This window comes from Choloepus didactylus, chromosome 2 (genome assembly GCF_015220235.1).
Source record: "Choloepus didactylus isolate mChoDid1 chromosome 2, mChoDid1.pri, whole genome shotgun sequence".
In the NCBI taxonomy this organism is placed as follows: Eukaryota; Metazoa; Chordata; class Mammalia; order Pilosa; family Megalonychidae; genus Choloepus; species Choloepus didactylus.
The window spans coordinates 108,711,050-108,738,467 of record NC_051308.1 but is presented as its reverse complement, the minus strand read 5'-3'; the positions used below and the strand labels follow the sequence as shown (position 1 = coordinate 108,738,467).

The following is a 27,418-nucleotide window of genomic DNA, read 5'->3' as shown; positions in this document are numbered from 1 at the left end:
TCTATAATTTTCCAGCGAATGCAGACGTATCTATTTCTTTTAGACAAATTGTAGCATACCATACACACTGTTCTGCACTTTGCTTTTCTCACTTATTGTGTCTTGGAACTCCCATATTAGTACACGAAGATCCGCCCCATTCATTTTAATGGTTGCATAATCGTCCCAATACATTTCTGTGTCACAAATGATTTAACCAGTCTCCTGTGTGATGGCCATTTCGGTTGTTCCCTTTCTTGTGCTAATACAAACAGTGCTGCAGTGAATAACACTGTACATGTGTCATCTCATTCAGGCTTGAGGATCTATTACCATTTTCCTCTCTACTTCGCAAAATGACAAAGAGACAAGGTCATTCACAGCAACATTGTTTGCAGGAGTTTGCTGACAAGCAGTGCTGGAAATAACCTTGCTGCCTACAGACAGGTGCTGACGCCCACCACTCGGTACTGCCACAAACCCAAGGCTCTGTCTGCTTTCCTGTTGATCTCTGGGATTTAAAACAAGGAGGTCTGGGGCCAGAGTCAGGTGGACAGCATTGCTGTGGCCACATTCTTCAACCCTCTCCCACTGAGGGTGTTGCCTTTGAGATACCAGGGACAGAGGCCTGGGGAGAAGAGGATCCTGAGAGGGTGGATCACAGGGGTGAGGAGAGGCCAAGGGCCCTTTTCTGGATTGACAAGATTGATCTCTAGTGTGCTCTCTGCCCTTCCCTCTCAGGGGAGAGACAGCCTGCCCCTAGGCTGGGCAGCAGATCTGGTCCTGCTGGAGGAGGCTGATGGTGGCTTCTGGGGAAAGCAGATGGCAGTGGGTGTACTGAAGGAGCATTTCTGCCACTTCATTGCCTATGGGCTTGAGACTTCATTCATTCATCTGGTCATTCATTCATTCATTCATTTACCCCACATATATTCCTTGGACACTCTTAGGTGCTGTGCTGTGCCAGGTCCTGGGTGAGTGTTGGGGAATGGGAGTGGGTCCAAAGATGAGTAAGCCAGGTGGCTGGTCAGGACTTTATAGGGGCTCAGCCATGAGTAGTCTGGTCTCCAGCCCTGGGTCCTGACAGATCACACCCTGATTCTGCTCCAGCTCCAGTATTCCAGTTTGGAAGCTTCTATTTTCCTTACTCCAAATTCCACCTTTTAGAGCCTTCTCCCCTTTATTATTTTTTTCCATAGTAAACCAAGATTACTTTTCTTTTTTTTTAATACAATATTTTGTCTTCCTGAAGTTGTTGATTCTTTTTGTTTTTTTGTTTGTTTTCTAAGTTCTTATTCACTAATTCAGCCACAAATTCTCCACCAACTATTCCAGTCTCTTCTCATATTATTTAGACACTTTGGATATTCTTTCAATTTCAAATGCTTGATGACATCTGTCCCAAAGCCTTTTGTCCTGATCCAGTCTGACTGGTAGCCTTCTACATCTGGGGTATAGCTGTCCTTGAATCTTCCTTCCCATCATCTGGGGGATCCCCTTCTTCCCTCTCCTGTGTTGGAGACTATGTTTTCTATAATCCTAGGTGTTCCTCTTTCATGGTTTAATCTCCCTCTGCTTTTTTGTTTTTGTTGTTATTATTGCTGGAGCACATCCTCTAGTAGTTTCTGGAGAAAAGGTGCTAAAAGCATAATGTTAAAAAAATTTTTTTTTGAAAACTTATATGTCTGAAAATACCCTTTTTCTACCCTCACACTTGATTGACAGTTAGGCTTAATATTGAATTCTTAGATGGGAAATAACTTTCCTTCATATTTTTGAAGCTCTTACTCCATTGTTATCTAGCTTCCAGTGTGGGAGTTTGCTAAGAGGTCTGAAGCCACTCTGTCCTGATCCATTTTGAATGATCTTTTCCTTCTCTTTGGAAGCTGGTAGGATCTTTTCTTTATCTCCAGGGTTCTGAATTTAGATGATGGTGTGGGCCCATTTTTATCTGTTATTCTGTGCACATACATGGTGGGCCTTTTTAATCTAAAAACTCACATCCTTTTGTTCTGGGAAGTTGTCTGTAATTATTTTTTGGATTATTTTCTCCCTTCAGGTCTCTCCCCCATCCCCCACCCCACCCCCCACTCCCGTTTTCTTTTCCTAGAACTGTTATTATTCAGGTATTGAACTTCCTGGGCTGTTTTCTCTTAAACTTTTCTCTTTCAACTCCTCTAGTGAGAACTTTATTTATACTGTTATATTTTTATTTCCCAAGAGCTCTATTTTGTATTCTGCATGTTACTTTTTTTTAATGGCATTCTGTTATTTCATGTATACAGTATTTTTTTCTTTTTATCTGAGAAAATTGATGGATTTTTAAAGTTTTCTTCTCTCCTCATACTGACACTTTCTCTACTTTTGCATGTTTCTTTTGGCTCTACCACTCACATTAGCAGCCTTCCTGAGATACATAATCACTGGTGCCTGCTCATGTTTAAGGGTGAGGGGAGAAGAGAGCATTTGGTACCCCTGGGCATGTGGTTGGGGCTTGTCAACTGAGAATTTTACTTCAGAGTCATCTGGTTTGGGAAGTTCGTTGGTGCTCTCTCTGATGTCAGTCTCCATGGATCTTTCCTCTTGAGTTGAATAGATTTTTCCAGTATCCTGCCTGGAGGGTAAAGGGCTGGCAGCCAATGATCTGGAAGAAAGAATGGGGGAACTAGGTATTCCATGTGCATGAATTGCCTTAACTCCCCTGATTTCTGTACGGTACCCCTGTCCTTGACTGTGTCTGGTTTTTCCCAAAGCAGAAACCCTCTGTTTATTCCCTCTTGAGAACAAAACAAAACAAAACAACTCTTTATTTCTTCTGGGGTTGGGGAGAGGCACTCTCCCACTAGCATCAAGTGGGGAGGTGGATAAAGGGATCTAAAACTGCTTCTTAAACAGCCTTCACCATTTTTGTCCTCCTCCCCCTGTCACTTACTTCCAAAGGTACTTACCACTCTTGAGTTCTTTGAGGCTTCTGCAGTCTAGATCAAATTGATTCTCACCATCCCCCAAGGCCAGCTTGGTTCTCAGCTTTCTTGGATCTGCCAAGTCAGTTACCACTGGTGCTTTCCAGCTTCCAGGATGTCATTACTTTTGTCTCCTTTCCTGGTCTCCCCATCTTTGTGGGTTTAAATCGTCTCATAAATTCTCTTGAATGCCTTATTTTTTTTTTAATCCTTTTACTGAAGTTTTAGTAGGCTTTCAAGAGGGAGTCAAATTAGATATGTCTGCTCAATTCATCATCTTTTACTGGAAGACTCTATTATTGTTGTTATTTGAATAGGTAAAATGTGTACTGGTTACATACTTCTACAGGTATAAAAGATACACAGTGAAAAATAACTTCCCTTCCCACCCCTGTCCTGAAGTTTCTATTACCAATTTCTTGCATGAAAACAACCATTTTTGAAGGCAGGGTATATATCTAATAAGATGACTCAATCTTTACAGTAAGAGGACCCAGCTTAGAAAATATTTGTTAAGATCAGTCCCTGCCCTTAATGGACTTCTCTTCTCTGCAGGGCAGCAAGATGTGTTGACAAGTAACAACGAGAGTAATTCACCTGTGAACATTTCCCTTTTTCTTAGAGTTCTAAAGCATTTCACTATGTGTTAACTTCAGGTATTTCTCACAGTGGGACAGGACTCCTTATTGCTCTATCCATTTTTCAGAGGAGGAAAATGAGACTCTGAGAAGTGACTGCCCACAGTCACCAGAGAGTGGACTGGGGAACTTAGACTTGAAAGTAGGATTTAGAAGTCAGGGTGTTGTGTCAGGCATACCAGCTGCAAGGGAGGACTTGAAGGTCTAGTTTCTCAGCGTGGTGCTCAGTGCGTCTGCTTTGCAATCAGCTGAGGTGTTTGTTAAAAATCTAGACTCCTGGGCCCCACCCCGCACTGACTGAATAGGAGTCCCTTGGACTGGAATTCAAGAATTTGCATTTTTAACAAGTTTTTCTAGTGATGCTTATGCACATTAAAGTTGGAGAACTAGTGTACAGAAAAAATGTTCTGGGCATCCAGAGCAGGGAGCAAATAGAGCTGAGGAGGCTTCATGGAGAAGGTGGCCTATGAGCTTGGCTATGAAGGCAGGGTGGGATTTAGACACATGGAGAGGGTGGGGAGGAGGGGGCCACTTCAGGTTTGTCTGGTGGAGGAGTCAAGCCTGGGCCTTTTCCTGTCCCTCTTCATTGTTGTCGTTGTCATTGTCATCCTCATAATCCTTTCCATCTTTCTCTTCAGCCTCCTCCCAAAACCTCAGTAGTCTTTTCATGGACTGAGCTCACTGGAATTTTCTGCTGTCTGGGCCCAGGGAGGTGGTGTCCACACAGATGCAGATTAGCGTAAAGAACACAGTCAGGGATGACAAGTAGAGGGCACTCAGTCACAGGCAACCAGGGAGGGGCAATGATGGATAAACGAGAAAAGGACACAAAATCACAGGCAGGCAGGTAAGGACAGATACAGAGCATATCATCACAGGCAGACATAAATGAACTGGAAAAGGACACACAAACATACATGAAGATTGATGCAACAAGGTCGTACACAGACATGGAGGATGCAAAGGACATATGCAGATGTACAGGTGGGGGACATAGGCAGTTAGGGACAGATTCAGGTGATTCCTTACAACTGTGATAGGGCCTGAGCTGGAGTTGGCCCCTAAACTCCACTGGGCTGAAAGAAGGCATTAACCCCAAGTACCTGGCCCTGGCTTCTAGGGGCCCTGCCCATTTTTCCATCTTGCTGAGTGCTGCAGAGGGACGCCAAGCCCCAGGCTGGCAAGGCTAGGTGTGCTCCTGGACGTGCAACCTGGTCATGGCAAGGGAGATGACCTCTTTCCTCATATGTCACATGAATTCTAGTTTTCAGATATTTATTAGTCCTGCAGTCTAGCTTCCCTCTGGCTTGCAGCCCAGTTTCACCCAGGTTCCTGGGGCCCTGGCTCTTTTTGGGGTCTTTTATTGTAACTCTTAGTCACAGCCCACTGGGGAGCTTCACCAGTTCATTTACAGATCACCTCCCCTTTAAGCTATTTTCCTCGACCCACTACCTTCCCAGAGGCCCTCTCGAATTCCCGACATCGCTTGCAGTTTCAAAGAGCACTACATCTCCCATAAGTCCTAGCGCCCTAGCTGCTACTCTAGGGAACTTCAAGTACCGAGAAGCTCTCCTCCCCGGCTCCGTGTATACCGCGGTGCCTGATGGGGCTTGTAGTCACATAGGAATTGTCAGGCGGCCAGAAAAACTACTCATCCCAGGAGTCCCCACGTCAGAGGCGGGTTTCCCGCCTGTCTTTCTGCGAGACCCTTAATCCTTCCTCGGACTCCACCTCCCGCCGTACCTTGCGCTGAGCTCTCTCTGGCGGAGAATGGGGCTGTGGCCAAAGTGTCTTCTGGGAGTTGTAGTTCCTATATTGGTGAGGCGAGAAGAGGCGGAGTGACTCGGCGGCCATTAGCTGTGTGTAGTTGCCAGGGACTAGGAGCTTAAGTGAAGAGAGAAACCTTATTAGGTGGAAATCACCCATGGCAATGGGTACCTGCCGGGGCTAGCCCTAGAATACGGAGTGGGCAGGCTCTTCGGTTCCCCGCCCCGCCGTGTGGCGGGGCCCACCAGGCCTCCGGGCATCCCCGGTCTCAAGTAGGCCTATTCTGCCGGCAAGGGCGCCCCAAAGGCGGGAGGCGCCATGTCGCTGGTTGCTTACGCCAGCAGCGATGAAAGTGAGCCGGATGAGGCTGAGCTGGAGCCGGAGGAGGAGGAGGAGACGGCGGCGGTCCCTACAACTGGGCCCACTTCAGGTGGCTTGTTCGCTTCTCTCCCCGCACCCAAAGGTTCGGCCTTGCTGGCCCCGTCCCCCCAGATGCTGGCCCCAGCCTTTCCCCCTCCGCTTTTGTTGCCCCCACCCACCGGAGACCCCCGGCTCCAGCCTCCTCCCCCCTTGCCCTTCGGCCTGGGAGGTTTCCCTCCACCTCCAGGAGTGAGCCCGGCTGAAGCGGCGGGAGTTGGGGAGGGGCTGAGTTTGGGGCTGCCATCGCCGCGAGGCCCTGGCCTCAGCCTGCCCCCGCCTATCGGCGGTGCCGGTCCCCCCCTGGGGCTTCCCAAGCCAAAGAAGAGGACAGAGCCCGTGAAGATCGCGGCGCCGGAGCTGCACAAGCGGGATGTGAGTATCCGGGGAGGGCACCCCCAAACTGTCCACCGGGTTTGGGCATGGGCTTAGCTGTAGGAGGGACTTAGGGAGATTACGGGACTCCCTTCTGTAAACGCATCGACTCAAGGCCGCTGGAATCCTTTTAGTGCGATTAATTGAGCTGAAGTAACTTTGGGGAGTTAGGGTTATTTGTCCCTGAGGGTTTCCGTATAACTTCATCACTTGGCACGGACAGGCCCTGGGACACTTGGTGCTTGCTCCCCCTCTCTGCATCTTCACCTCAGGCCAGCCTTCTTCCCTTTTCCCATAATGACAACAGGATGAAATCTAGCACCCGAAAAAGTAACAGGAGACAGGACGCCTGAGCTCTTGCTGGACATTCGGAACAAACTTTTTCCTTCCTTTGCTGCTGAACGTCGATCCCTTTTTAAAAATATTTATTTAAACAAAATAAAGATAAGTAATGTAGATAATGGCATTTATTAGGCAGGAGCATCAGGTTCTGGAGTTAAAAAATATGAATCCTCAAATCTGTTCTTGATATAGGGATCAGGGAAGAAATTGAATATTTGTTGAATGCAGATTGTTTGCCAAGTCCCTTGGTTCAATATTACAGAACCCTGGAAGACAATATACTAATTTTAATTTTTACGGATGAGAAACAGAGGTATAGCATGTAAGGTCTTACCTGGTGAAGGGCAGAGTGAAGATTACAAGCCAGGTTTGACTGAACCCCAGGCCTATTGCTCAGTTTCACCATTTGGATATCACCAAGTCTAGGTGAATTAGAACACTTGAGTACTATTTCTGAAAGAGGCAGCCAAGCTTATGTTTTCTTCTGTGTGCTGAACGCAGAATGCCACAAGGTCTCTTTTGGAGTGAGTACTTTGGAGACGTTAAGTCTGAGGGCAGATAGTGTTTTAGAATTACCCGGAGTTCTTTCTCTTCTCCTCTGGGAAATTAATTGGTCAATCCCTGACTCACCTTTGGTAACCCCCAGAGAGAAGTTTATTCTTCTCCTTGCTTTTCTTTAGACATCCAGTGCTGCCTAGAGGCCATTTCCATTCTTTGCGCCTGCTGTTCTCCACAACTTCTTCCAAATATCCTAATATTCTCTCCCTTACCTCATTCAGGTCTGACTTAAAAGCTGTGTTCTCAGTGAGGATTTCCCTAACCTGCAGCCTCCTATCACCCACTATTCCCCATCCACTTTCTTCGTTTTATTTTTCTCCGATAGCACTTGCCACCATATAGCATACTATATATTTAATTTGCCTCTTGCCTTCCACTATTGTACAAGCTCCATGAAGGCAGGGATTATTTATTTTATTCACTGCTCTATCCCTAGTGGTTAAAACAGTGCCTGGCACATACTAAGTACTTCATAAATATTTTCTGACTGAATGAACTTGAGGGAATAAGGATTCTTTGTGGAAGGAGGTTCCAGGTTCTTTCTCTCAGTCTGGTTCCAAATATTCTTCCATATCATTTCTCCCTTCTTTCTCACCTAAGTCTGTCATTTCTAAGTCTAGGATCCAAAAAAGCCTGTTGCTCTGCTGAAACTTACCTTGGCCTTGGTTTAAGCTGGGACAAAGAAAGGTCCTTGAATGAGACAAAGGAAATATATTTGTCTCATTGATATTCTTTTTTCTCTCCTCTCCTCCCTTTTCTCCACAAACTTGTCTCAGCTTAATTGTGATGTGTGGATGATGATTGAGGAAGATGGCACTTTGAGCCAGGCTGCCTCCCTCCACAGGTACAGTAGAAAGGCTCATTTCTACCTCTGTGAAGGTAGCATTAGAAAAAGTTGTCAGGAGAGGCTGTGGAATCTTCCATTTAGAAGTTGTTGGAAACTCTTAAGGATGCCTAACTAACCCTTCTTTGTAAGTACAGTTCACTAAATGCCCAAGGTGAGTAGTGACATGGATAATTAAAGCAAAAATTCTAGCTCTCAGTTTTCCATTTTTCTGTTCAAATTGGTATTTTGTTCTCTGAACACATAATTCCTGGGGTGAGGTAGCCTAAGAGTGTTCAGGATGGTCAGGTGAGGGTGACCTTGGTGTTTAAAATCATTGTGCCCCCTCTAGATCTAAGCCCCTCTGGTTCCTAGCTCATGTTTCACACTTAGTAGGCTCTCATTACAAGTTTGAAGGAATCAATTAGTTTTCCTTAAATAATTTCCCTTTAGAGTTCAGCTGCTGAAGTTGAAGGTAATTAGCTCTGAACTCTTTCATTCATTCATTCATCATTGAATGTCTTTCTGTCCCAGGATGTAGGAGTATAGTAGTGTGCATGATAAGCCCTGGTCAAAAGGAGCATATGGTCTATTGTTGGAGACAGACAAGGAAACAGATTTTCAGTCAAATCAGGAAAGTCCCTTAATAGAGATGGTGCCATGGGAGCACTCTGCCTGGTACTAATCCAGTCCTGGAGGGAAGTGGTGGTGGGGTCTTCCAGGAGGGGGATATGTCTAGGCAGAGATAAAGCAGAAGAGTAGTAAGTAGCTAGAGAGAGTTGGGGAGGAGCATATCAAGCAGGGGGAACACTGTCCAAAAGCCTGGAAGAGAGAGTGTGAAAATGCCTTTGGGGAACCTCAAGTGAGTAAGGCAGAATGGCTGGAGTACATGATGGGGAGTGATGAGAGATGGTGCTAAGGAGAGGCTGAGGCCAGGTGATAATCGGTCTTGAATGCCATGTCTAGGCGTTTGTATTTAATTCTGGGGTAATGAAGAACCCCTAAAGGCTGAGCAAGAACTCTGATCACAGAGTGGTGAGAGTTGGAGGGAGCAAGACTGGCAGAGACCCAAGGTGAAAGATGATGACAGCTTAGATAAGGGAGTTGCAGGGGATGGAGAGGACTGGAGATTCAAAGTGTATTTAGGCAGTGGAAGTGAAAAGACTAGAAAATTGACTGGATGTCGTGAGTGGAGGAGAAGATTCAAGGATAACCCCTTGCCTTTTGGCTCAGGCACCTGGGAGGGTAGTGTTATCATTTACTAAGGGAATACAAGGGACAGCTCAGATTTAATTGGTTGCAAGTAAAAGAAGCCAACTCAAACTAGCTTTGGTAATGTATCATAAATATACAAAATTCCCTCAAAAAGGGCCTGGAATTGGGATATGGAGATCTGTTGGGGACCCACACAGCTTCTCTTTGCATGTCTTATTCATTCTTCCTTCTCTGCAGACCAGTTTCTTCTGCTTCTCAACCTTTGTTGTAGGTGGAAGATGTCCACCCACAGCTTCTTGGTTTTTATTTTCTTCCCAGTCCAGTTTTCTAGGAGAGAATTAGATTGGGTGATTTGGGTCAGGTCATACAATCAACTATAGTCAGGGGGACAAGGTATACCAGATTCTCTATCCAGGTGCATGCCCAAACCAAATTCAGTCAACTTTTGATTTAGGTGAGGAATTAGAACTGATACATAAAATGGATAATCGTTCCCTCTTGTTTCCCTTTTTCCCCTTCTTGCTGTGACCCAAGCTACCTCCAAACACTGGTTGATTTCATAGGCTTGGGGGATGCAGACTTCTGAAATTAAGATAACAACAACAACAACAGCAAAAAAAATTAAAAGAGTAAGTCTGCTGGAAGAGTTCTGTCATATAATGTGTATTCCAAAGCAAATAGAAATTTGGGGGCTATCTGGATTAGGATTACCGTTACTTTTGGATTGTCTACCCAAATAGTGGAAAATTTGAAACTGTGAGAGTGAGATTTCACTGATTTTGGTCATTTTTATTAACCAAGTAATTAAGAGTTGACTGCAATGGATTTAGCTAGGTTTTAGCTTTAGAAGGAAAGGGAAGGGGGAGGCACTAACATTTGTGGGCCATCTGCTTAATGTCTGACATTGAGCTGGGCACTTTGGTGGCCCTGTAAACTAACTTTTATTCCCAGTTTACAGGTAAGGAAATATGACTTTAGAGGAAAGAGGTGATTTCCCTAAAATCACACACAGCTTGGGAGTAGCAGAGGTTATATTTGAACCCAGATGTGTTTTATTCTATCATAGTGTCTACTGAAAAGATAGAAGGAAGAGGCCATGGGCAACCAGAAATAAGGCAGCAATACAATAAAGGAGTGCAAAAAATGGGTGAGAAAAATGATACCCTAACTGAAGAACAGATACCCTAACTGAAGATATTTGAGACCAAAGAGTAAAAAATGTTGATGAATCTATTAATTGGGATAATAGCAGAGAGGAGTGTGGTAGTGATTAGCGCTCTGGGGGGAGGGGGTGGTCTGTTCTTTGGCCCTTATTTCCTCCTTGGCTCCTAGCCCTGGAAACTAGTGATTGCTTTTTGGAGAGGGAGTCTCTCAGAACCAGAGCCTGGAAAGATAAGAGGGAGGCTGCCATGGGGAATGAGGCTCTGATAGATCAGCAGATCCCACCGGTCCTGGCTTAATGGAAAATGTCTGTTTCCGTTCTTGCTCAGCAGTCTCGGGGTGTGTGTGTCTTGTCACTCTTGGCAGCTGGAGCAGAGAGGACAGTGATGGCCACTGGGGCTCAGGCTGTTGTGAGGCCAAGAAGAAATACAATACTTTGTTCTTAAGAGATGCAACCAGTTTGTGCCTCTAAAATCCATGAGTGCCTGATCTAGCCAGCTCACTCTTTCCCAGCCCTGTGTGCTCCAGTGTTTCCAGCATGGCCATTCTATCTGGGTCTAATGAATTGACTCTTCAACCTCCATTTAATATGCTCCTGCACCTCTCACCATTAAGGAAGTTCTCCCTGGTGTCTAAATTAAATCCTGTGTGTTTAGGCTGAGTCTGTTGCCTCTAGCCTGGTTCTTGATAGAAGCTGAATTGATTTTCCTTTCAAATGCTCCAAGATGGCTGTACTCCCCTTGCAAATAGAGGATGATTGGAGGATATATCACATATCTTTTAGCACTTGTATTACTCATCTCTCTGCTTTCTGGTACTCTAAACTGAAATTTATTTTCTTTTGTGAAGTGTTGGGATAATACTTTGCTGAACTTTCTATTTCTTGTTAGTTTTCAGCCAATCCCTCACATGCCCAGAAATGCTTTGAGTGGCATCTCAACTCTTTCTGTAGTGAACCACTGAGTTCCATGTTTCTAACCTCTCTTCCAGGACAGATTTGGCTAAAGTTAGTGCAAGGGGCAAGAGATAGGTCCTCATTCTATTTTCCCATCCTCTCAATCCTCCTTGACTTCCTCTGTGGCCTTGGATAGATTATTGAATATCTCTGAGCTCTGTTTATCAGCTTTTAAGAGGTAAAGGTTTATTTCTGTCTCTTCCTAAAATATGAGTAGCTATGACTTAACCAAGGGTTGAGGGGCTCAGCACATTTTTGAGATTCTTATTTTAGAGTTCTATTTCAGGGAGGCTGTCGTATCAAGTACCCTGTCACAAGATGATTTATAATGGGGTTCAGTAGAAAATTAGTATCATATGTTCAACGAGAGAAGGATGAGTGTGAGTCGCTATAGGAATCCTCTAAATCCAGAAATAATAGGATGTCCTTTAAGTCTTTGTACAGGTTTTTCAGTGCTTTTAAACTTTAAACTTAGGCTGTCAATATAATGGAAATGATCTGTGACATTTAAAGAGAAATTGAATTTTCTTCCCACAGCTGATCTGGTCTTCAATTCTATTAGCCATAGGACAGTTTGCCTATGCTTTCACAGTGGCCACTTTTTGTTTGTCACAGGATCTGAAAAATAATATGTTTGTATAATTTTATAAATGTAATTGCCTTAAATTTGGATAAAATTTGTTTGTTTTCAGACTGTTAACATTGGACGTATTGCCTAAGATGTTAAAGTTTAAATGTGCCTGGGGACTTCATGAAAACCTTGTCTACCCGATAGTGATATGGTTCTATGTGGCTGCTGGAAAGAAGATAGCTCTTCATGGTCAAAAGACAAGGGAGGTGGTCAGGAGCCCACGAGAGGCAATGGGAGCTTGGAACAGAGAGAAAAGGTAGAAAATGCTTAGGTGTTTGGGACTTGAGGCTTTTTCTTTGGTTGAGTTTGATCTTCTCAAGTCAGAGAACTGTGTTTAGAATTCTAGTTTATGTACACTTTCTTGTATAGTAGCTCATGCAGTCTTTACAACATTGTTGTGATATTTGAAAGGATAAGTATGATTTCCAGCAGAGGCTTGGGGAGGTTAAATGGCTTATTGGGATTCCCTCAGCCAGTAAATGGCAGAGCTGAGACTCAACCCCATATTTCTGATTTTGCACCTCATGCTCTCTCAGCTGCATCATGTGGGAGCTAGGGTGATATCCTCACTGTGGGCCTCAAGCCTAGCCAAACACAGACAGCTCAAGGTATCTCTGCAAAAGCATGGGAGTCAGAACTGGTTCAGGTTCTGGTCTGTTATTTACTAGCTATGTGATCATTCTTTAACGTCTCTGACCCTTACTTTCCTTATCTGTAAAATTGAGATAATATTTGCCTACCTTGAAATATTTTTGTAAGGATTAAATGAAAAACTATGAGTAAATTACCTAACATATAGTAGGTATTCAGTAAATGGTTGTCCTTTCCTTTGCTGCCCTTTCCCGAAACCTGCACATTTAGTTGCTAGTACAGATTTCCCTGATTTAAAAAAAAATTTTTTTTGTATACATTTGGCAGACTACTGTACACATCATTGTGTACTGATTACCATAAGGCAATACTGAACTATAAGATATGGCTTTTACAATTTCTCTCGCAAAAAAAAAAGATACAGTTTTTATTGTCAGACTAAAGGCAAGAATGTGCACAGGAAAAATGTAATGCTTACAGAGCCAGCAGTAGTAATATGATGTCATCCAAAACAAATGAGTGATGTAGGGACACAGACTTGAAAAAGAGTGAGATGAGATTCATCAGAAAGACTTCTCAGAAGTTTTGAATCAGGAAGTATAGAACGCAGATTGACAGGAGAGTGAGAGGTAGTAGTGATAAAGGAAGGTGCAGGCAGAGGAATTGCCAAGGGAGGGACTTACATAAAAGAAAGCACAAATGCATCAACAGTGGAGAGGTTTGAATTACATTTGATGCTCTTCTTTTATACTGCTTTATCTTATACTTACTATTTGAGTACTTGTCATTTTTCCTTACTGGACTATAAGTTCCTTGAGGGCAAGGACCTCTTAACATGTCAAAACACACATAGAAAATATTTGAAGCACACTGTGGTAAATAAATGGTCTAGGTTGCACCTCTGGAGAGCAGTAGCCCAGGACTCTGGCTGCCCCAAGCCCTGCCTGGTGCCCTGCAGGCTGAGTGGATCATATCATCATAGCTCTAACTTATCCATGGAACACTGGTTGGGCTCTGTCTGCAGTACCTAGCACAGTGTCTTGCACGTCGTAGGTTTTTAGTAATTATGATTGAAAGATCTTTGTAGCAGATGAGTCCAAAAAAGGAACTGTGAGATAGAAGAGTCAGTTGAGAAAGACAGGCAGAGGATTTGAGTTCTTGTAGAATATTGGAGATGAATAGGATCTTAGATTCCTGCCTTAACATCTTTATTTACAGAACATCAGATTGAGGCTCTGGGAGGAAATAGGTAGCTTTAAGGTTCTCGGTTTGGGGAGTAATTTTTTTAAATAAAATATTCAGTCTTGCTATTTACATGCCTTGCATCTTTCCCATTGCTGAAAATTGGTATTGAACAAAAAATTTAGATATTTTAGAGTGAGAGAGCCAGAAACAGTCCAGATGTGTCAGAGGGATGTTACAGGCAACCTGTCTTGCTCCAAATCCTCACAGTCACTTGCCTGCCTCCTTCCTAGACATGAGCAACTCTGTCTGGCAGACAATCTATCATACTTGGAAAGGGAATGGATTTCTCCAATGGCTTTGACTTTAATGCCTCAGTAGAAGAGTAGTTAACACACCACTTAATCCCACTGGAGTTCCCCAGCCCTGTGGTTATGTAGTCTATATAAGTGGTTTAGAAGTGAAGCTAAGATTGGGTGAGATTGTGGGCTAAATCCCATTCATCTTATAGTGGTCAGATTTGTAGAAAGAAGAATGGGTATAGCTTTTTCTTTTCACCAAGGAATAAATGGAAGGAAACAGTCTTAATTTTATAGAATAGAAACTGATGCCAAGAAGCCTGTGTGACTTGGGGAATGGGCTAGGGGAATGAGTGATCAGGAAAGGTTGAGGCATACCCCGTCTCTAAAGCTGTTGGAGAGCAGCACAGAAGCTCTGCTGTTTGCCTGGGCCTAGGATGGGTGCACCTCTGTACAGAGGTGAGGCACAGCAAGGTGGTCACTATCGTCTAACCCTTTCTGTGTGCTTCATTTAATGTGAGTGTTTCCTCCACAGTCCTAAACAGTGAAGCCTTAGTCCATTTCTTTTTCTCTTAGTCAGATTCTGAGGAAGATGAACCCACAAAGAAGAAAACTGTTCTTCAGGTAAGCTTTGTAACATAATATAAACCATTTCTTGTCTTCCCATATTGCTTCCTAAAACACTGGACTTGAAATGCCCAGCTGTTTCCAAATTGGGCTTATGGCAAAATTTAGTACTTCAGCATTGCCTATTTAGGTTTTGTTTTGTTTTCCTTTACAACTTCTGACCTTGTGCTTTTCATTTCTTTCCATGCTGTTATTTGGCTTTGGCATGGTATTGTTTCCTCTCCTAGAGGACAGGCAGTGGTGGGAGATGAACTATAACTCAATTCAGTTCATAGCATCTCAGGTAAAAGGATCATTTAGGAAATGTAGAATAAATAGACTGGTCCAATAATGTTAGGGATCATCTATATTTTAAAATTATCCATCTTTTCCTTGTCTCATTTAGCATGGGAAGTAGACTTAAATAGCAGTTACTGCGTTATCAGGCACTGTTCCAAGTGCTTGACCAACATTTAAATCATTTAGTCCTCATAGTAACATTAAGTCATAGTGTAATGATCATACCCATTTAACACATTAGGAAACTGAGGAACAGAGAAGCTAAGGAATTTGCTCGGGGTCAGACAACTATTGGGAGCAGAGCTGGGATTCAGACCCAGACAGTATGACTATAGAATTCAAACTCTTAACTGCTGTACTTGGCTACTTCTCCGCCAGAAGACCAGAAGTCCTCAACAGGGGTGCTAATAGAGGATCTCTCAACTGTTTGCTTCTGTTTCTCCTCATCTCAGTGCCTCTATTCTGTCTCCCAGGAGTTGCTTCCTGGTTCTCACTGAGTTGGAGCCTGTGCCCCCCAGGAGGTCTCAGAAGTATACAGTAATGTTGGAAGTTAGAAAGATAGCTGGTGAGAATGAGGTTGTATCCATCTTTAGAGTGAGTTATGAAGGAGGATTCATGAAAGAAGGTGGCATGCTGAGCCTGAAGGAAGCTAGTCTTTCTCCTGTTATCAGGTTGGCTTCCTGGAGGAGATGGACTGGCAGCTAAAGTGATGGAAGAACACTGGCTTAGAAGGCAGCTAAGGAGTAAAGAGAATCTTCCAAGATGGTAGGGAGAAATGAGTGGTTAAGAGGAACTCTGAGCTGTTAACGTAGAGTAGGGACCAAGCACTGCAAACAGATCTAGCCATGGTCCCAGCTGTCATCTAAGAAGTAGAACACTTCAAAGGTGGCCTAAGGAACATGCTCCATCTGACATCTTTGATTGATTTGAGCTTGGGAGCCCTGAGTCTGTCAGGCTGGAATAACCCAAAACTGTGAACACAGACGACAGGGAGAGGAGCCCACTCTCTGGATGAACACTTCTCCTTCTGCCTGGCTCTCTTGACTCAAAAGTCTTGTTTCACTCGTTCTGGGCATTTCTTCGCTGAGAGAGCTGTAGTATGCTGGTCTAGGAAGGAGACCTTATTCCACTCTCCTTTTTCAGATTGGCACCTCTCTCAGCCCTGCAGTTAGGCAGAACTGGCCTTTTAGCATCCAGACAGCAGAATCAGAGAGAGTCTTATGAGTAATGGGAACTCGGGATAGGCTGGGCCAATTAGCTTACAAGTTGATGAGTTAAATACATGACTCTGGCATAAAAAAGCTGAATATCTATAGGAATTTTCCTGGGAGAAGTATAGGGGCTTTTGGAAAAATGTACGAATGTCTTTTTTGGACAGAGCCTTGTTCTTGGCTCTGGGTAGCAGTCCAAAGGAAGGAGAGAGTTTCCATGTTAGGAGGGGAGAGTATACCCTTCAGGACAGCTGGAGAGTCGTGGGCTTTTTGGGAGGAAGGATGATGTGAGATCAAGAGCATCATAATTGCCAAAAGTACATTCAGGGAAGACTGTGGCAGAGAGCCATGGTGCTGGGTTGGGGTGATGCTGAGGAGAACAGGGATGACATCTCATGATTAAAGTGGCCAGCAGAAGGTCCTGAGATGGGAGACAAACCCAGATTGGATGGCCTGAGTGGAGGGAGGTAAGAAGGAAATAAGGGATTCGAGGCTTGAGTGCCTATCAGTATTTTTTGTTCTTGATGTTGATAGTACATAACATAAAATCTCACTTGTTATATTTCTTCCCTCCTACCCCCACACGCACGCTTACCAGGGATCCGGTGAGGGGACTGGTTTGTCTGCCTTGCTTCCCCAACCTAAAAACCTGACTGTGAAAGAGACTAACAGGTTGCTCCTGCCCCATACCTTCTCCCGGAAACCCTCGGATGGCTCCTCTGAAACTAAACCCTCCAGACCGGCCCCTAAGACCAAGCCCTCCTCTTTAGCCCCTCTTGTGGGCACCACAACCACCACGCCGTCACCCTCTGCCATCAAGGCTGCCGCCAAGAGTGCTGCCCTGCAGGTGACGAAGCAGATCACACAGGAGGAGGATGACAGTGATGAGGAAGTAGCCCCTGAGAACTTCTTCTCCCTCCCTGACAAGGCTGAGCCACCTGGAGTTGAGCCATACCCTTATCCTATCCCCACCATCCCTGAAGAGCTGCCTCCAGGCACAGAGCCTGAGCCAGCCTTCCAGGACGATGCAGCCAATGCCCCCCTTGAATTCAAGATGGCAGCAGGCTCAAGTGGGGCCCCTTGGATGCCTAAGCCTGGAGATGACTACAGCTACAATCAGTTTTCCACATATGGCGATGCCAATGCCGCTGGTGCTTATTATCAGGTGGGTAGGAGGCATGGAGGGCAGGCCAGGGAATGTTGGAGTGTGCAGGTCAGGAAAAGCTTTGAGCCAGTGACAGCCTTTGTGGTGTTTCTTTGGTTGAATTAATAAACTTTCTAGCATCTTGATTTTCCTGTACTGATCAGGCCTCAAAACATACATTATGGTTGTTAGAGAGACAAGGTAGCCTCCTCAAATGTGGATAATGAGGAAAAGGTGATGGACTTCTGAATAGCAGTTAGTCTAAGAAGAATTTATGGAGGTGGGGAGTATTGACAAAACAGAAAGGAAGGGGGATATGGGGCTGAGGAGGAAAGGTGGGATTTGGAGAGTTGAATGCAAAAGGGGAATAAGGAGAATGGAATGGTGAGAGGCCTCAGCTAAATCATGAGAAGTTGAAAAGATAAGAGAAGTCCTTTGACCATCTCATTGAACATGTGAGGTGCCTAGAGCATAGCAAATGCTCAATAAATGGTTATTATAACATTTTATTCAAATATAATATAGAAGAGAGACTTTGATTTGTTCTTTGTGGCCTCAGAGAGTGAGAGCATAGGATGCCAGGTTGCAAATTGGTTTAAAAGAAGTTTCTGGCAGTGGGAGCTTCCCTGGCCAGAGAGGGCTCCCAAGAGTCGGCACTGAGCACCACTGGTGGCCGTTGCAGAGGCAGCTGGCCAGCCTCATGGCAGGGCAGCTGCATAGAGTTTTACTGACAGCCTGGGATGGTTGGAAGACTTAAGGCTCCTTAAAGCCCTGTGATTCTCTGACGGGTCAATGTTAATCTTAAGTCTGAGCCAGGTGGGGTTGGGGAGAGGCTCTGAGAGGACCCTGTTACCAAAGACTTTGAAAAAAATTGTATTCCTTAAATCTTTACTGTTAAATCTTGATGTATCTTGTAGGCTACTCAGGAACAATATCTCCCTTCAGGGTCGTTGTTAGAAGGGAATAAGATAGATAATAGATAATGAGTTTTTTGACCTCTAGCAAAATAAGATGCTATTTAGAACTAAGAAAGCACTGATTTGCATCCAGCAAATAAATTACAAATTGAAATTCTAAATGCAGTTTTAAACACCATTGGATCACTTTAACTACACTGGTGACCCTGCAATTCAAATGTATTTTATTGTGAATACTTTCATAGACAATTTGTGCTCTAATCTAAACTAAAAATCGCTGTGGATTTTTATGTGTTAATTTTATTTAGTGAATATTAAACCTTATTTTTTACCTAGCTCACCATTAAATGAATGTTCTTAGAGGGGAATTTCTTGGGGTTTGGGTAGAGGTGGAAAAAGTAGTCAGGAAGAAACCTAGGCAACGAAGGGACAGTCTCTTGGCCCTGGGGCTGCCTGGCTCGCCACAGTAGGGGCCTTGCCCTTGCCTTCACCTACTCTTTCTGTTGGGTCAGCAGCATCTGGCTGCTCACCACTAAGGGGAATCATCAGATTCCTGAATAGAAAATTGGTAACACAAACCTGGCTTGTTCCCAGGATTGTTAATTCCGTACAACTCTTATAATGGCTTATTTCATATCAGAGTCCATCCCGCTTTACCCCTTACTGACAGTGTCTTATTGTCCAAAGATCCTAAATAGGATGAAGAACAAGAATGGCATGCCCTCATACCTCAGTCTGCTCATTTCATAGCTTATTGGAATCTTCGGAGCAGGAGGAGCAGGGCTGAGGGCATAGTAGAATTGGGGAGTGGGAAGTGCTCTTGGGAAGCACCCAAGGGAGCAGGGTATAGATTGAAGTGGGAAAGAAGGTGTTCATTCCTTATCACCCTTACCTAAAAAATATCCGTTTGTCTGGATGGTACAGATCAGGAAAGATGTAGGGACTGTCCTTGAGTTATAGGGTGGGCCTTCAGGATATTTGCCTTCAAGGGGCCCGTTTTGGGGGCTAATGTGTCGGCATCTCCACTGCCTCCTTGATGAAGGTTTTCTCTGGCTCAGGACAGACGTTGTTGTCCCCTCTCCACCGTGCCCTCAGTTTGGTCTGTGTTCTTTCTCCTTGGCTGCAGGATTATTACAGTAGTGGCTACTATCCAGCACAGGACCCGGCTTTGGTTCCCCCGCAGGAAATTGCCCCAGACGCCTCCTTCATCGATGACGAAGCAGTAAGTTAACAAAGCACTAGTGGCTGTCTTGACACCAGGTTTCAAATCTGAAGGTAAAGGAAAAAAAACTTTTAAACTATATCAGAATAATGTTTGGCAACATATTACTGAGAAACTCCAAATAATAGTGGCTTATTGAAGGAAAGTTTATTTTTTCCTCATAGAAGGCGGCTAGATGTAGGCAGGCCAGGGATAGTGAGGTAACTCCACAAAGTTGTCAGGGATCCAGCCCCCTTCTGATGACTGCTTGGCCATCCCTAGCTTGTGGCCTTTGTTTTTATGGTACTTGATGGCTGCTAAAGCTACAGCCATCACATCTGCATTCCAGACAGCTGGGTGAAGAAAGAAGGGGGAGAGACACGTTCCCTCCCTTTTTAGGAGACTTCCCAAAAGTTCCAAAGGACACTCCCACTTCTGTCTTACTAACCAGAATCTGGAGCAGAGGTGTAAAGAGAACCAATTTTCAGAGGAGAAATCCTGGATTATTTTTTTACCCTGAATTCTTAATTTGAAAATTGTATGCAGTCCTTTTAAACAGATACAATTTATTCATAATTTGAGGATGAATTCATAACCAGTGGTTTCCCACACTCTCTCATGTTTGGGAATACCTTCATCCTTCTTGTCCTGAGTCTGAGAGGCCTGAGAAGAGGTGGCATTTTATCTGGCATCAAAGGAGCCAGGGAGCTTGGTAGGTGGCAGGGTGAAGGGACATACTGCATAGAGGGGAAGTGAGGGTGTGGTGAGATTGGTGAGTCACAAAATCATTCCACAAGCTCTGAATCCTCAGGAATGTCTTGATCCCCCACCCAAATTTCCCACTCCTGAATTTTTTTTTTTTTCCCCTTTTCCAGTTTAAGCGACTGCAGGGCAAGAGGAACCGAGGGAGGGAGGAAATCAATTTTGTGGAGATCAAAGGTGATGACCAGCTCAGTGGGGCCCAGCAGTGGATGACCAAGTCTTTGACGGAAGAGAAAACCATGAAGCCATTCAGCAAAGTAAGTGGGAGAGGGCTAATGGGTGGCCAATTTGAGAGACCCAAAGCAAATTTTTGTCCTACTCCCCATCATGACCTTATACCCCATTGCTCTTGTCACAACACCCGTAGCAAGCACCCATAGCAAACACCTGTTGCTTGTGGTACTGGAGTACTCAGCAAGCCTCACAGCTCCTGCCTTCCAGAATTTTATCAGACCTTTGCTCTCCATCTGGCTGCTGCAGTCTATTTGCTGAGATTGAATGATTGGAGCAGTTTCCTAACATACAGTTTGGAAGTTCTCTGAGATGTGGCTCCTTCCCTGGCTGCACAAAAACCAGCCAGGTTTGTGTGTTGTGTGCTCTGCCTTCTCCCTACAATCGTAACCCTCTCTCCATTCTTTTAAGCTGGGACCTGGCTCAGCACATCTTTGAGGTATGGGCACAACAAAGCCCCAGAAGTCCTGGGATCCATAGGTCCTGAGTGTGCAACCCCTACTCTCTTTCCATTATTTACTGTAGCCAGCTGTGGTCTTTTCAAGTGTTTTTATTCCTCATATTTCCCACACCGTGCTCTTACCTTCTCTGCTAGTTTTCTTCAGTCAGTATGATAAACATCTCTTCGTGGACATTTATGAGCCTGCCATGGGGGAGATGGGAGGAATATGGGGAAGCTCTGGATTTGAGCCCAGCATCAGCAAGATCAAGGTCCTTCCCCCATTTGATTTGCTTTGTTCTGTGGCCACAGATGGCCATTCTAGCCCTGGCCGTCTGTTTTAACTGAATGTTGGCGGTCATACGGGATAGAGAAAGGATTGTGGTTAGATCAGCATAGATCCATCACTGTTTACTGGAAAAACACTTAGGAGAGCAGACTACTAACTGTGGGTTGAGAAGCATCTTCACATAGTAATAGCTGTTGTTGATAGTGCTCACTGTGGGGCAGGAACGAGGCTGGATTTTTTATGTATGTTATCTTTAACTTTCACACTAAATGGCATCAAATAACAGCAAGGAGGTGGAATTTGCTGTTTTCCCGGTTCCAAGTTTTCTTTCCACCACCTCATTGTATTGAGTTAGGTTTAAAAAAAGAAGAAAACGATCTGGTTCCTGTCCTCGAGTTTACAGCGTGGTTGGGAAAAAGAGTTTTAAGGACACTTGATTGTAAATGATTACAGTGCAAATTGATTACATAAGTGCTGAGGAGACTCTGGAGAGGAGTGTTGGGAGTTGGGTGGGGCTGATTAGGAAGCTTCTAGTCTGAGACAACACTAGCAGAGGACAGAAAAACCGCAGAATAAAAGCCCAGACCAGTACAGACTTTTAACAGTAAATCATTTGCATCAAATTTGGGTTAGGGGTTCTTGCAGTATGGGTGGAGGCTGGAAGATTGGAGAGAGGTGGGGTGATCATGTAAATTCAAATTCCAGGGAAGCTGCCGGCACTTATTAAAATTGGGGGAGGAGGGGTTTTGCCCAAGGTGATTGATGAGAGAGACCTGCTAAGCAGTAGGAGAGGGGCTAGACATCTGGCTCAACTGGGGAGAGAGCAGGGGACAGTGAGATGGGAAGGGTTTAAGAGGGCAGAGAGGTGGTGTGAGGGTCTGGAGGGAGATAGGAAGAATGCCTGGGCCCTGGCACTTAAGCTTTTTTAGACTGACTGCAGGCAATAAAACTATCAAGTGTCCGCTGTGGGCAGAGCCCCATGGTTGGGGGTGGGGGTGGGGGTGTCTGCCCCATGGTTGGGGGTGGGGTTGGGGGTGTTACCAAAGAAACAGAAGACACAGTCCTGACTTTAAAGTATTTCCAGTCTAGGGGGGATGTTAACAGGCTATTTCAGGCAAGTAGGCAAGTATTCTGAGCTTTTTTTTTTTTTTTAATAATGGATTTAATAAAAATAACTTTTGTAAGAATATAGACATAAAAACAGCTCCAAGTTGATTTTTCTTCCCCAGGGTTTGGGCTGTTGTCATTGGTTTCTCAGTTCCTACCCTTGCATATTCTTGCCACTGGCTGGGCACTTGGGAAACTTACGCTTTTCTTCCTGCAGATTGATTATTATGTTTTCTTCCCATGCAGAAGAAAGGTGAGCAGCCAACAGGCCAGCAGCGGCGGAAACATCAGATCACGTATCTGATTCACCAGGTGAGAGGGCTGAGGGCTCCGATTTGCCAGGCAGGATCCTTGTAAACCTTGGAAATATGAAGGCTGAGATCTGTCTAGAAGCCCCGGTGCCAGGGCCCAGCTTGGAGCAGGCATCCTCCCTATTGTTCTCCATTTGGCCGCTGGGGGGGGTGTGTCCTTCAGGATTATCCACTCTTCATTGCTCCCACGGCTGATGAGACTCAGGCACAGGTGCTTAGAAGAAACTCAGTGAAAATTTGTGCTCACAAATATACATAATTTAAGAGGTGAGTGAAATGGTGTATCATAGGATTCTTTTAAAGGCATGTATATCGAGTAATTTTTAAAACTATTTAAAGAAAAAGTTGGTTCATCAGCTTTAAGCTAAACACATCCACCTGATGAGGAGGCTGGTTGTATTCTCCACTGGGGCAGAAAACATCAACACGGATAACTCAAAATTACAGACAATCCAAATATGTCTTTTGGAATTAGAATTTGCCTTGGTGTTTATTTGATATGACTCAGCAGCTTTCAAATACTTAATCATTAAACAAATCTTTTTGAGGCCTATTATACTAGATGCTGTGAAAAAATACAGATAAGAATAAGACGTGGCCGTTTCCCTGGGGATTGTACATTCACAGTGTACAACTGTCAGTGATTTCAAAGGCAATCTTGCTTCCATCATCCTTGTCATATTTTCACCTTCCCTTTCAGGAACTCCTTTGTACCCTTAACCTATCTTGTGGTTTTTAGAGGAAAAAATCTAAGAGTAGAATCTTTTTTAAGCTCAGAGTCTTAATGCCTCCATTTTTCCAGGTGTCAGATAACTTTTTTTGTGGCGGTGGGAAGCTCTTACCCAGGGTGGTACTTGCACATGCCCAGAATGCAGTATAAAGCCAAGAGTTGTCAGGGTCAGAAAAGGGAAGTCATGATTCTCCTAGTATCTCACAGTCAGACTTTCACAGCTTCAAACATTATTTTAAAGTGGTGTAAATTTCTAGGGTACCATGGATATTATATTCAACACAGCATTAAACCAGACTAAGCAGTAACCGGACCAAGTTATCGTTGGTTTGTGTCCTGTTTTAACCTGTCCATGCCTTTGAGGCTGTCCTGGTCCACTGTGCTAGTCAGGTATCTGAGGCACTGATCTTTGTCTTCCTGTCAGATTCCAAATTCTTGTTCTCGTTTGCCATTTTCCCTCTTGAGGATTTTGGTTTTAATTCTAGCAGAGGAAGGATCAGGACCCTTGAGTCTTTTTTGTGCTTGAGTCTCGTTAGTTCCCCAAAGCTGCTCTCTTAGGATCTTCACCTTCTACTTGGGTAAGATAGGATTAGGTCTTTAAAGGGAAAATTGGGAAGCTTACTGAGGCAAGAGGAAAATGTTTCTCAAAATTCTGTTTGATACCACCACCACCACCACCCCCTTATTTCTTGCCACAGGCTAAGGAGCGGGAGCTGGAACTGAAGAACACCTGGTCAGAGAACAAGCTGAGCCGCCGTCAGACCCAAGCCAAATACGGATTCTAGGGCTCCAGAACTGATTGCTCCCAGGATCTCCTGCCAGCTCAGCGGGGTTGGCCCCCAGCTTCACCTCTGGGACCCCAGCTGCTCTAAGCCCAGGATCTCTTTCCCTGAGGACCCAGCCCTCGCCTCTGCGAGAATGAACATATTTGATAGATTTTTCTTAACAAAAGTTAGAAACGTCAGCTCCTTTCTGTGTGGGAGCTAACAAAGACTCATGAATGATGCCTCAGAAGGGGCTCAGAGTTCTTGGATGGGGAGTTTTGCTCCCTGTCAGGTGTGATGACATGTTGAATCCCCCCCACCACTTTTTTTTTTTTTTTTTTTTTTTAACCAGGGAAGTCTGTTGAAATAAAACATTCAGTCTGACAGACACTGCCTGCTCTGACCCCTTTCCTACCTTTTAGTCTGGTCTCATTTCTCCATTGTGGACTCTTCATTTGTTATCCTGTCCCTGGATCTCATTTTTTTACCTTGTGTAAAGCACCCTCCAAACCCTCTTGAGCTGTCTCGATGATAGCTTTGCTTTTTTTCTTTTCACTTACCATCTGTATGGGTTAGTGGCTATTTAATACCCTGGAAATTATGCAAAATTTTCTATGGAGTAAAGTGATTTTAAAAGGGAATTACTGCTGATCTTAGGTATCTTTGAAGGCTGGAGGAAGTCAAGGAGGTTCTTTCTGTGCGTAAAAGAGTTGTAAAACTTAATAAGATTAAGTTTAGGATGAGGTAAAGTAGTGAAGTACTGTTCTTAAAGGTGATTCAAATTTACAGCGCTAGTCATTGGCCTGGACTGGTTTGGAATCTTTCAATAGAGCTTAGGGGCTAGACAGATCTCATTGGAGACCTCTGGACTCCTAACTTTTTGGGAGGGAGGGATGGGATGGGTGAGTGGTTGGGGAGGGGAGGTGGCAAGGTCTGTGGCCTCACTTAGCTGTTGGGCACTGTGATGCCAAGAAGCAACAAAATAGATGGCATGAGTCCTACTCAGGGCAAGGTTCAAGTAGAGATGGAAGATAAGTGCATTGGGCACAAAAACCGCATGCTAATCATACTGCAAATCCACCACTGAAATATGTTGCTAAGGGTACCAGGACTCCAGTGGGGCTTAACTGTAGTAGCTCCCTGGAGGAAGAGAGCATTGAAGAAACAAAGGAATATGCTCCTGCAAGAAGAGAGATGTTGGATCTAGGCAGAGAAGCATTGACTGGAAATAGATGCTTGTAGGCAGTTGTTGCAGGTTTCTTTACAGGGAAACACTGGGAGGAATTAGTGTGACAATTCTGGTGACAGAGAGGCAAGGCTAAGGCTAGAGGAGCAGTTTGAAGAGGTGCAGTAGAGCCTTGGGATGGGAAGTAAGTGAGGATCTCACCATACTTCTGGCTCTGTGTGCTGGGGTAAGTTGGTGTCTGTTTCTCATTAAGTACAGAGGAAGGTTTCATCACTTACAGGAAAACCACCCGCTTATCTGAAATCTGACCTACTTCGGGTTGGAGCCAGACAGGGCTCCTGAATCCCAAGGGACACTCAGGCTGTAGTTGTCCAATTCAGTGTCTCCAGCCAGCCTTCAGCAAGGAGCATCACTGCCTACCACCATTCCCACTGTAAACAGAGGCCCTGGGCCCAGGGCTAAGATCTGCCTCCTGGGGTATCTTACATGGTGAGGTAGACTCACCAGGGTCCCAAAGTCTGAGATCCCAAACAATCAGATGCTTTCTTTCCTGTGTCCCGTATGCTACAGATGCAGCTTTTACTTCAAGTTGGTGCCACACCCCTGGGATTCAGCAGTTCTTTAACTTTCTCATTTTAGGGACTGCATCATGATGTAGCTAGAAGTGCTCTGGGCTGGAAGTCAGGAGACAGTGGGTAGGCAAGTCCCAGTGTTTTCTGGGGCTGGACGGAGTTAGATAAGATATCTCAAAGGTATTCCTCCCACTTCCTTTGGTTCTTTTTTCTAAAAAATCAGTTTTTAGTCCTATCAAAGATGACATTTTATTTGGTGATTGGAACGTCTTGGTTGCCAAGAGAAATGCTGACAGGTCAGAAAGTAGACAGATTGCACTTAGGAGGGGTTCCTTCCAGGAGACAGGAGCCTCAATTTCTGATAAATAAGAAAGAGAAGACTGATAGGGATGAGGGAGGGATAAGGGGGACTAAGGAATTCTACTTGGCCAAAATTGGCATGGCAGCAACAGCCAAGGGACAGAGAGAGGAAGATGTAAAGGCTTTGATTAGAAATTGATCCAAAACACCCCTGGAAGATGTTGGAGGTACTGGGCAAACTTGAGTGTGAAATGTTGCACTGACCAGGTCAGCAGAGCTGCAGAAAGCGGTTTGCCAGGGTCAGGCTTAGAAGGGCACAGAAATGGCAAAGCTGTCATAATTGGGTTTTTTCAGTTCTTACCTCAAAGCCTCTGGCCTTCGGAGAGGGGCCCCAGCCAGGCCTTCACATTAGCTAGCATGTTGAACTTGCTGTCCAAGAAGGCACTGTCTATTGTGGGGCCTGGGAGAAGTGGTAAGGCTGCTGGAACACTGTGCTGCCTGCTCCTGTCCTCTCCCCCCTCTCCTGCCTCTTTGCTCAGCTTTCAGGTGGGAATAGAGGTTCTGAGACTAGTAGAGGTAGTCAAGGGTGGGACCTCAGTGATGACTGGCCCCTAACTCTCTTGAGTGGGTTAAATTAAGGGAGTCGGGGGTGATGTGTTGTGGAATCAGTACAGCTGAGGTTTTGATGCTAATACTTTTCAATCCCCTATCCCCAGGTCTCTTGACTGAGACTGCTGGATCAGCGAGGTTGCAGTTAGGATGACAGCTTAGGGGAGACGGGCAGGCCAAACCAGCCATCAGAGCAGGCCAGGGTGCTGGCCAGGGTGCTGAAGGGGCCAGGACCGGAGGGGAAAAAAGCTGGACCTTGCAGTGGAAACAGTGCTCTCTGCTCAGGGTGGGGGTGGGGTGGGGGTGAGAAGCTGTTCTTTCATAGATCTACATGGGCTGAGCCACAGAAGGCCCTGCCCAGAAGAGGCGGGAGGAATGGAATGACCATGGGAAGATTGAATCAGCTCAGAAATGCCCTTCAGCTCCTGGCTGGGGAGGAGGAGCAAACTGCTCGGCAAAAAATCGCCCCAGTTCCCTATTCCTGTGCAAGGTACTCAACTTCTCATCCATCCTCAGGTCCGCTGTCTCACAGCAGCTCCAGGCCCCAACTTGAGAGTGAAGTCGGCAAGATGGTGCAGGGGTGCCCACAGTTGTGGGGAGAGCAGGAGAGGGTCTACCACTTCTGGTCTTCAGGACTGAGCCCCCAGGAGGAGCCCTGGGGAGGACTGAGACCTTATCCTTTTGCCTGGGGGGCCCGGGGTATAGGGAGGAGCACTGGCTTGGGGTGATGAGAGCTGGGCCTGAGCTGACTGCCTCCAACTTCCTGTCACCCCTCCAGATCTGTTTCCTCTGGTTGAACCAAAAAGTCTGCCACGAGGATCTCTGAAGCTTCTTCTGGCCCCA

At 45.0% G+C, this 27,418-nt stretch overlaps 2 protein-coding genes and 1 long non-coding RNA gene across 4 annotated transcripts in view; 1 reads left to right on the top strand and 2 right to left on the bottom strand.

Moving 5' to 3' along the window:
* Positions 1-2,526: 2,526 nt before the first annotated feature.
* On the bottom strand, positions 2,527-5,873 carry LOC119526531. Its single transcript, XR_005215201.1, has 4 exons — positions 5,684-5,873; positions 5,324-5,464; positions 2,928-3,094; positions 2,527-2,623 (listed from the first exon to the last, which is right to left on the bottom strand). It is a non-coding gene; the product is annotated as an uncharacterized LOC119526531 (long non-coding RNA).
* PRCC (proline rich mitotic checkpoint control factor) lies at positions 5,422-24,541 on the top strand. The gene is made up of 7 exons (XM_037825694.1): positions 5,422-6,139; positions 14,473-14,520; positions 16,612-17,178; positions 19,201-19,296; positions 20,151-20,294; positions 22,350-22,415; positions 23,843-24,541. Exons 1-7 carry the CDS (start codon positions 5,666-5,668, stop codon positions 23,927-23,929), a joined length of 1,482 nt encoding a protein of 493 aa, XP_037681622.1. The 5' UTR covers positions 5,422-5,665; the 3' UTR covers positions 23,930-24,541.
* The window catches only part of SH2D2A (SH2 domain containing 2A), a 30,628-nt gene continuing 12,348 nt past the window's right edge, over positions 9,139-27,418 (bottom strand). The window contains exons 9-10 of one of the 2 annotated variants that reach the window (XR_005215200.1): positions 18,967-19,343; positions 9,139-9,404 (exon numbers count right to left, since the gene is read on the bottom strand). The gene's annotated coding sequence lies outside the window, so the exon portion shown is untranslated. Of the gene's footprint in view, positions 9,405-18,424; positions 19,344-27,418 lie in introns of those variants that run through there. The other variant, XM_037825696.1, reaches the window with a different exon arrangement.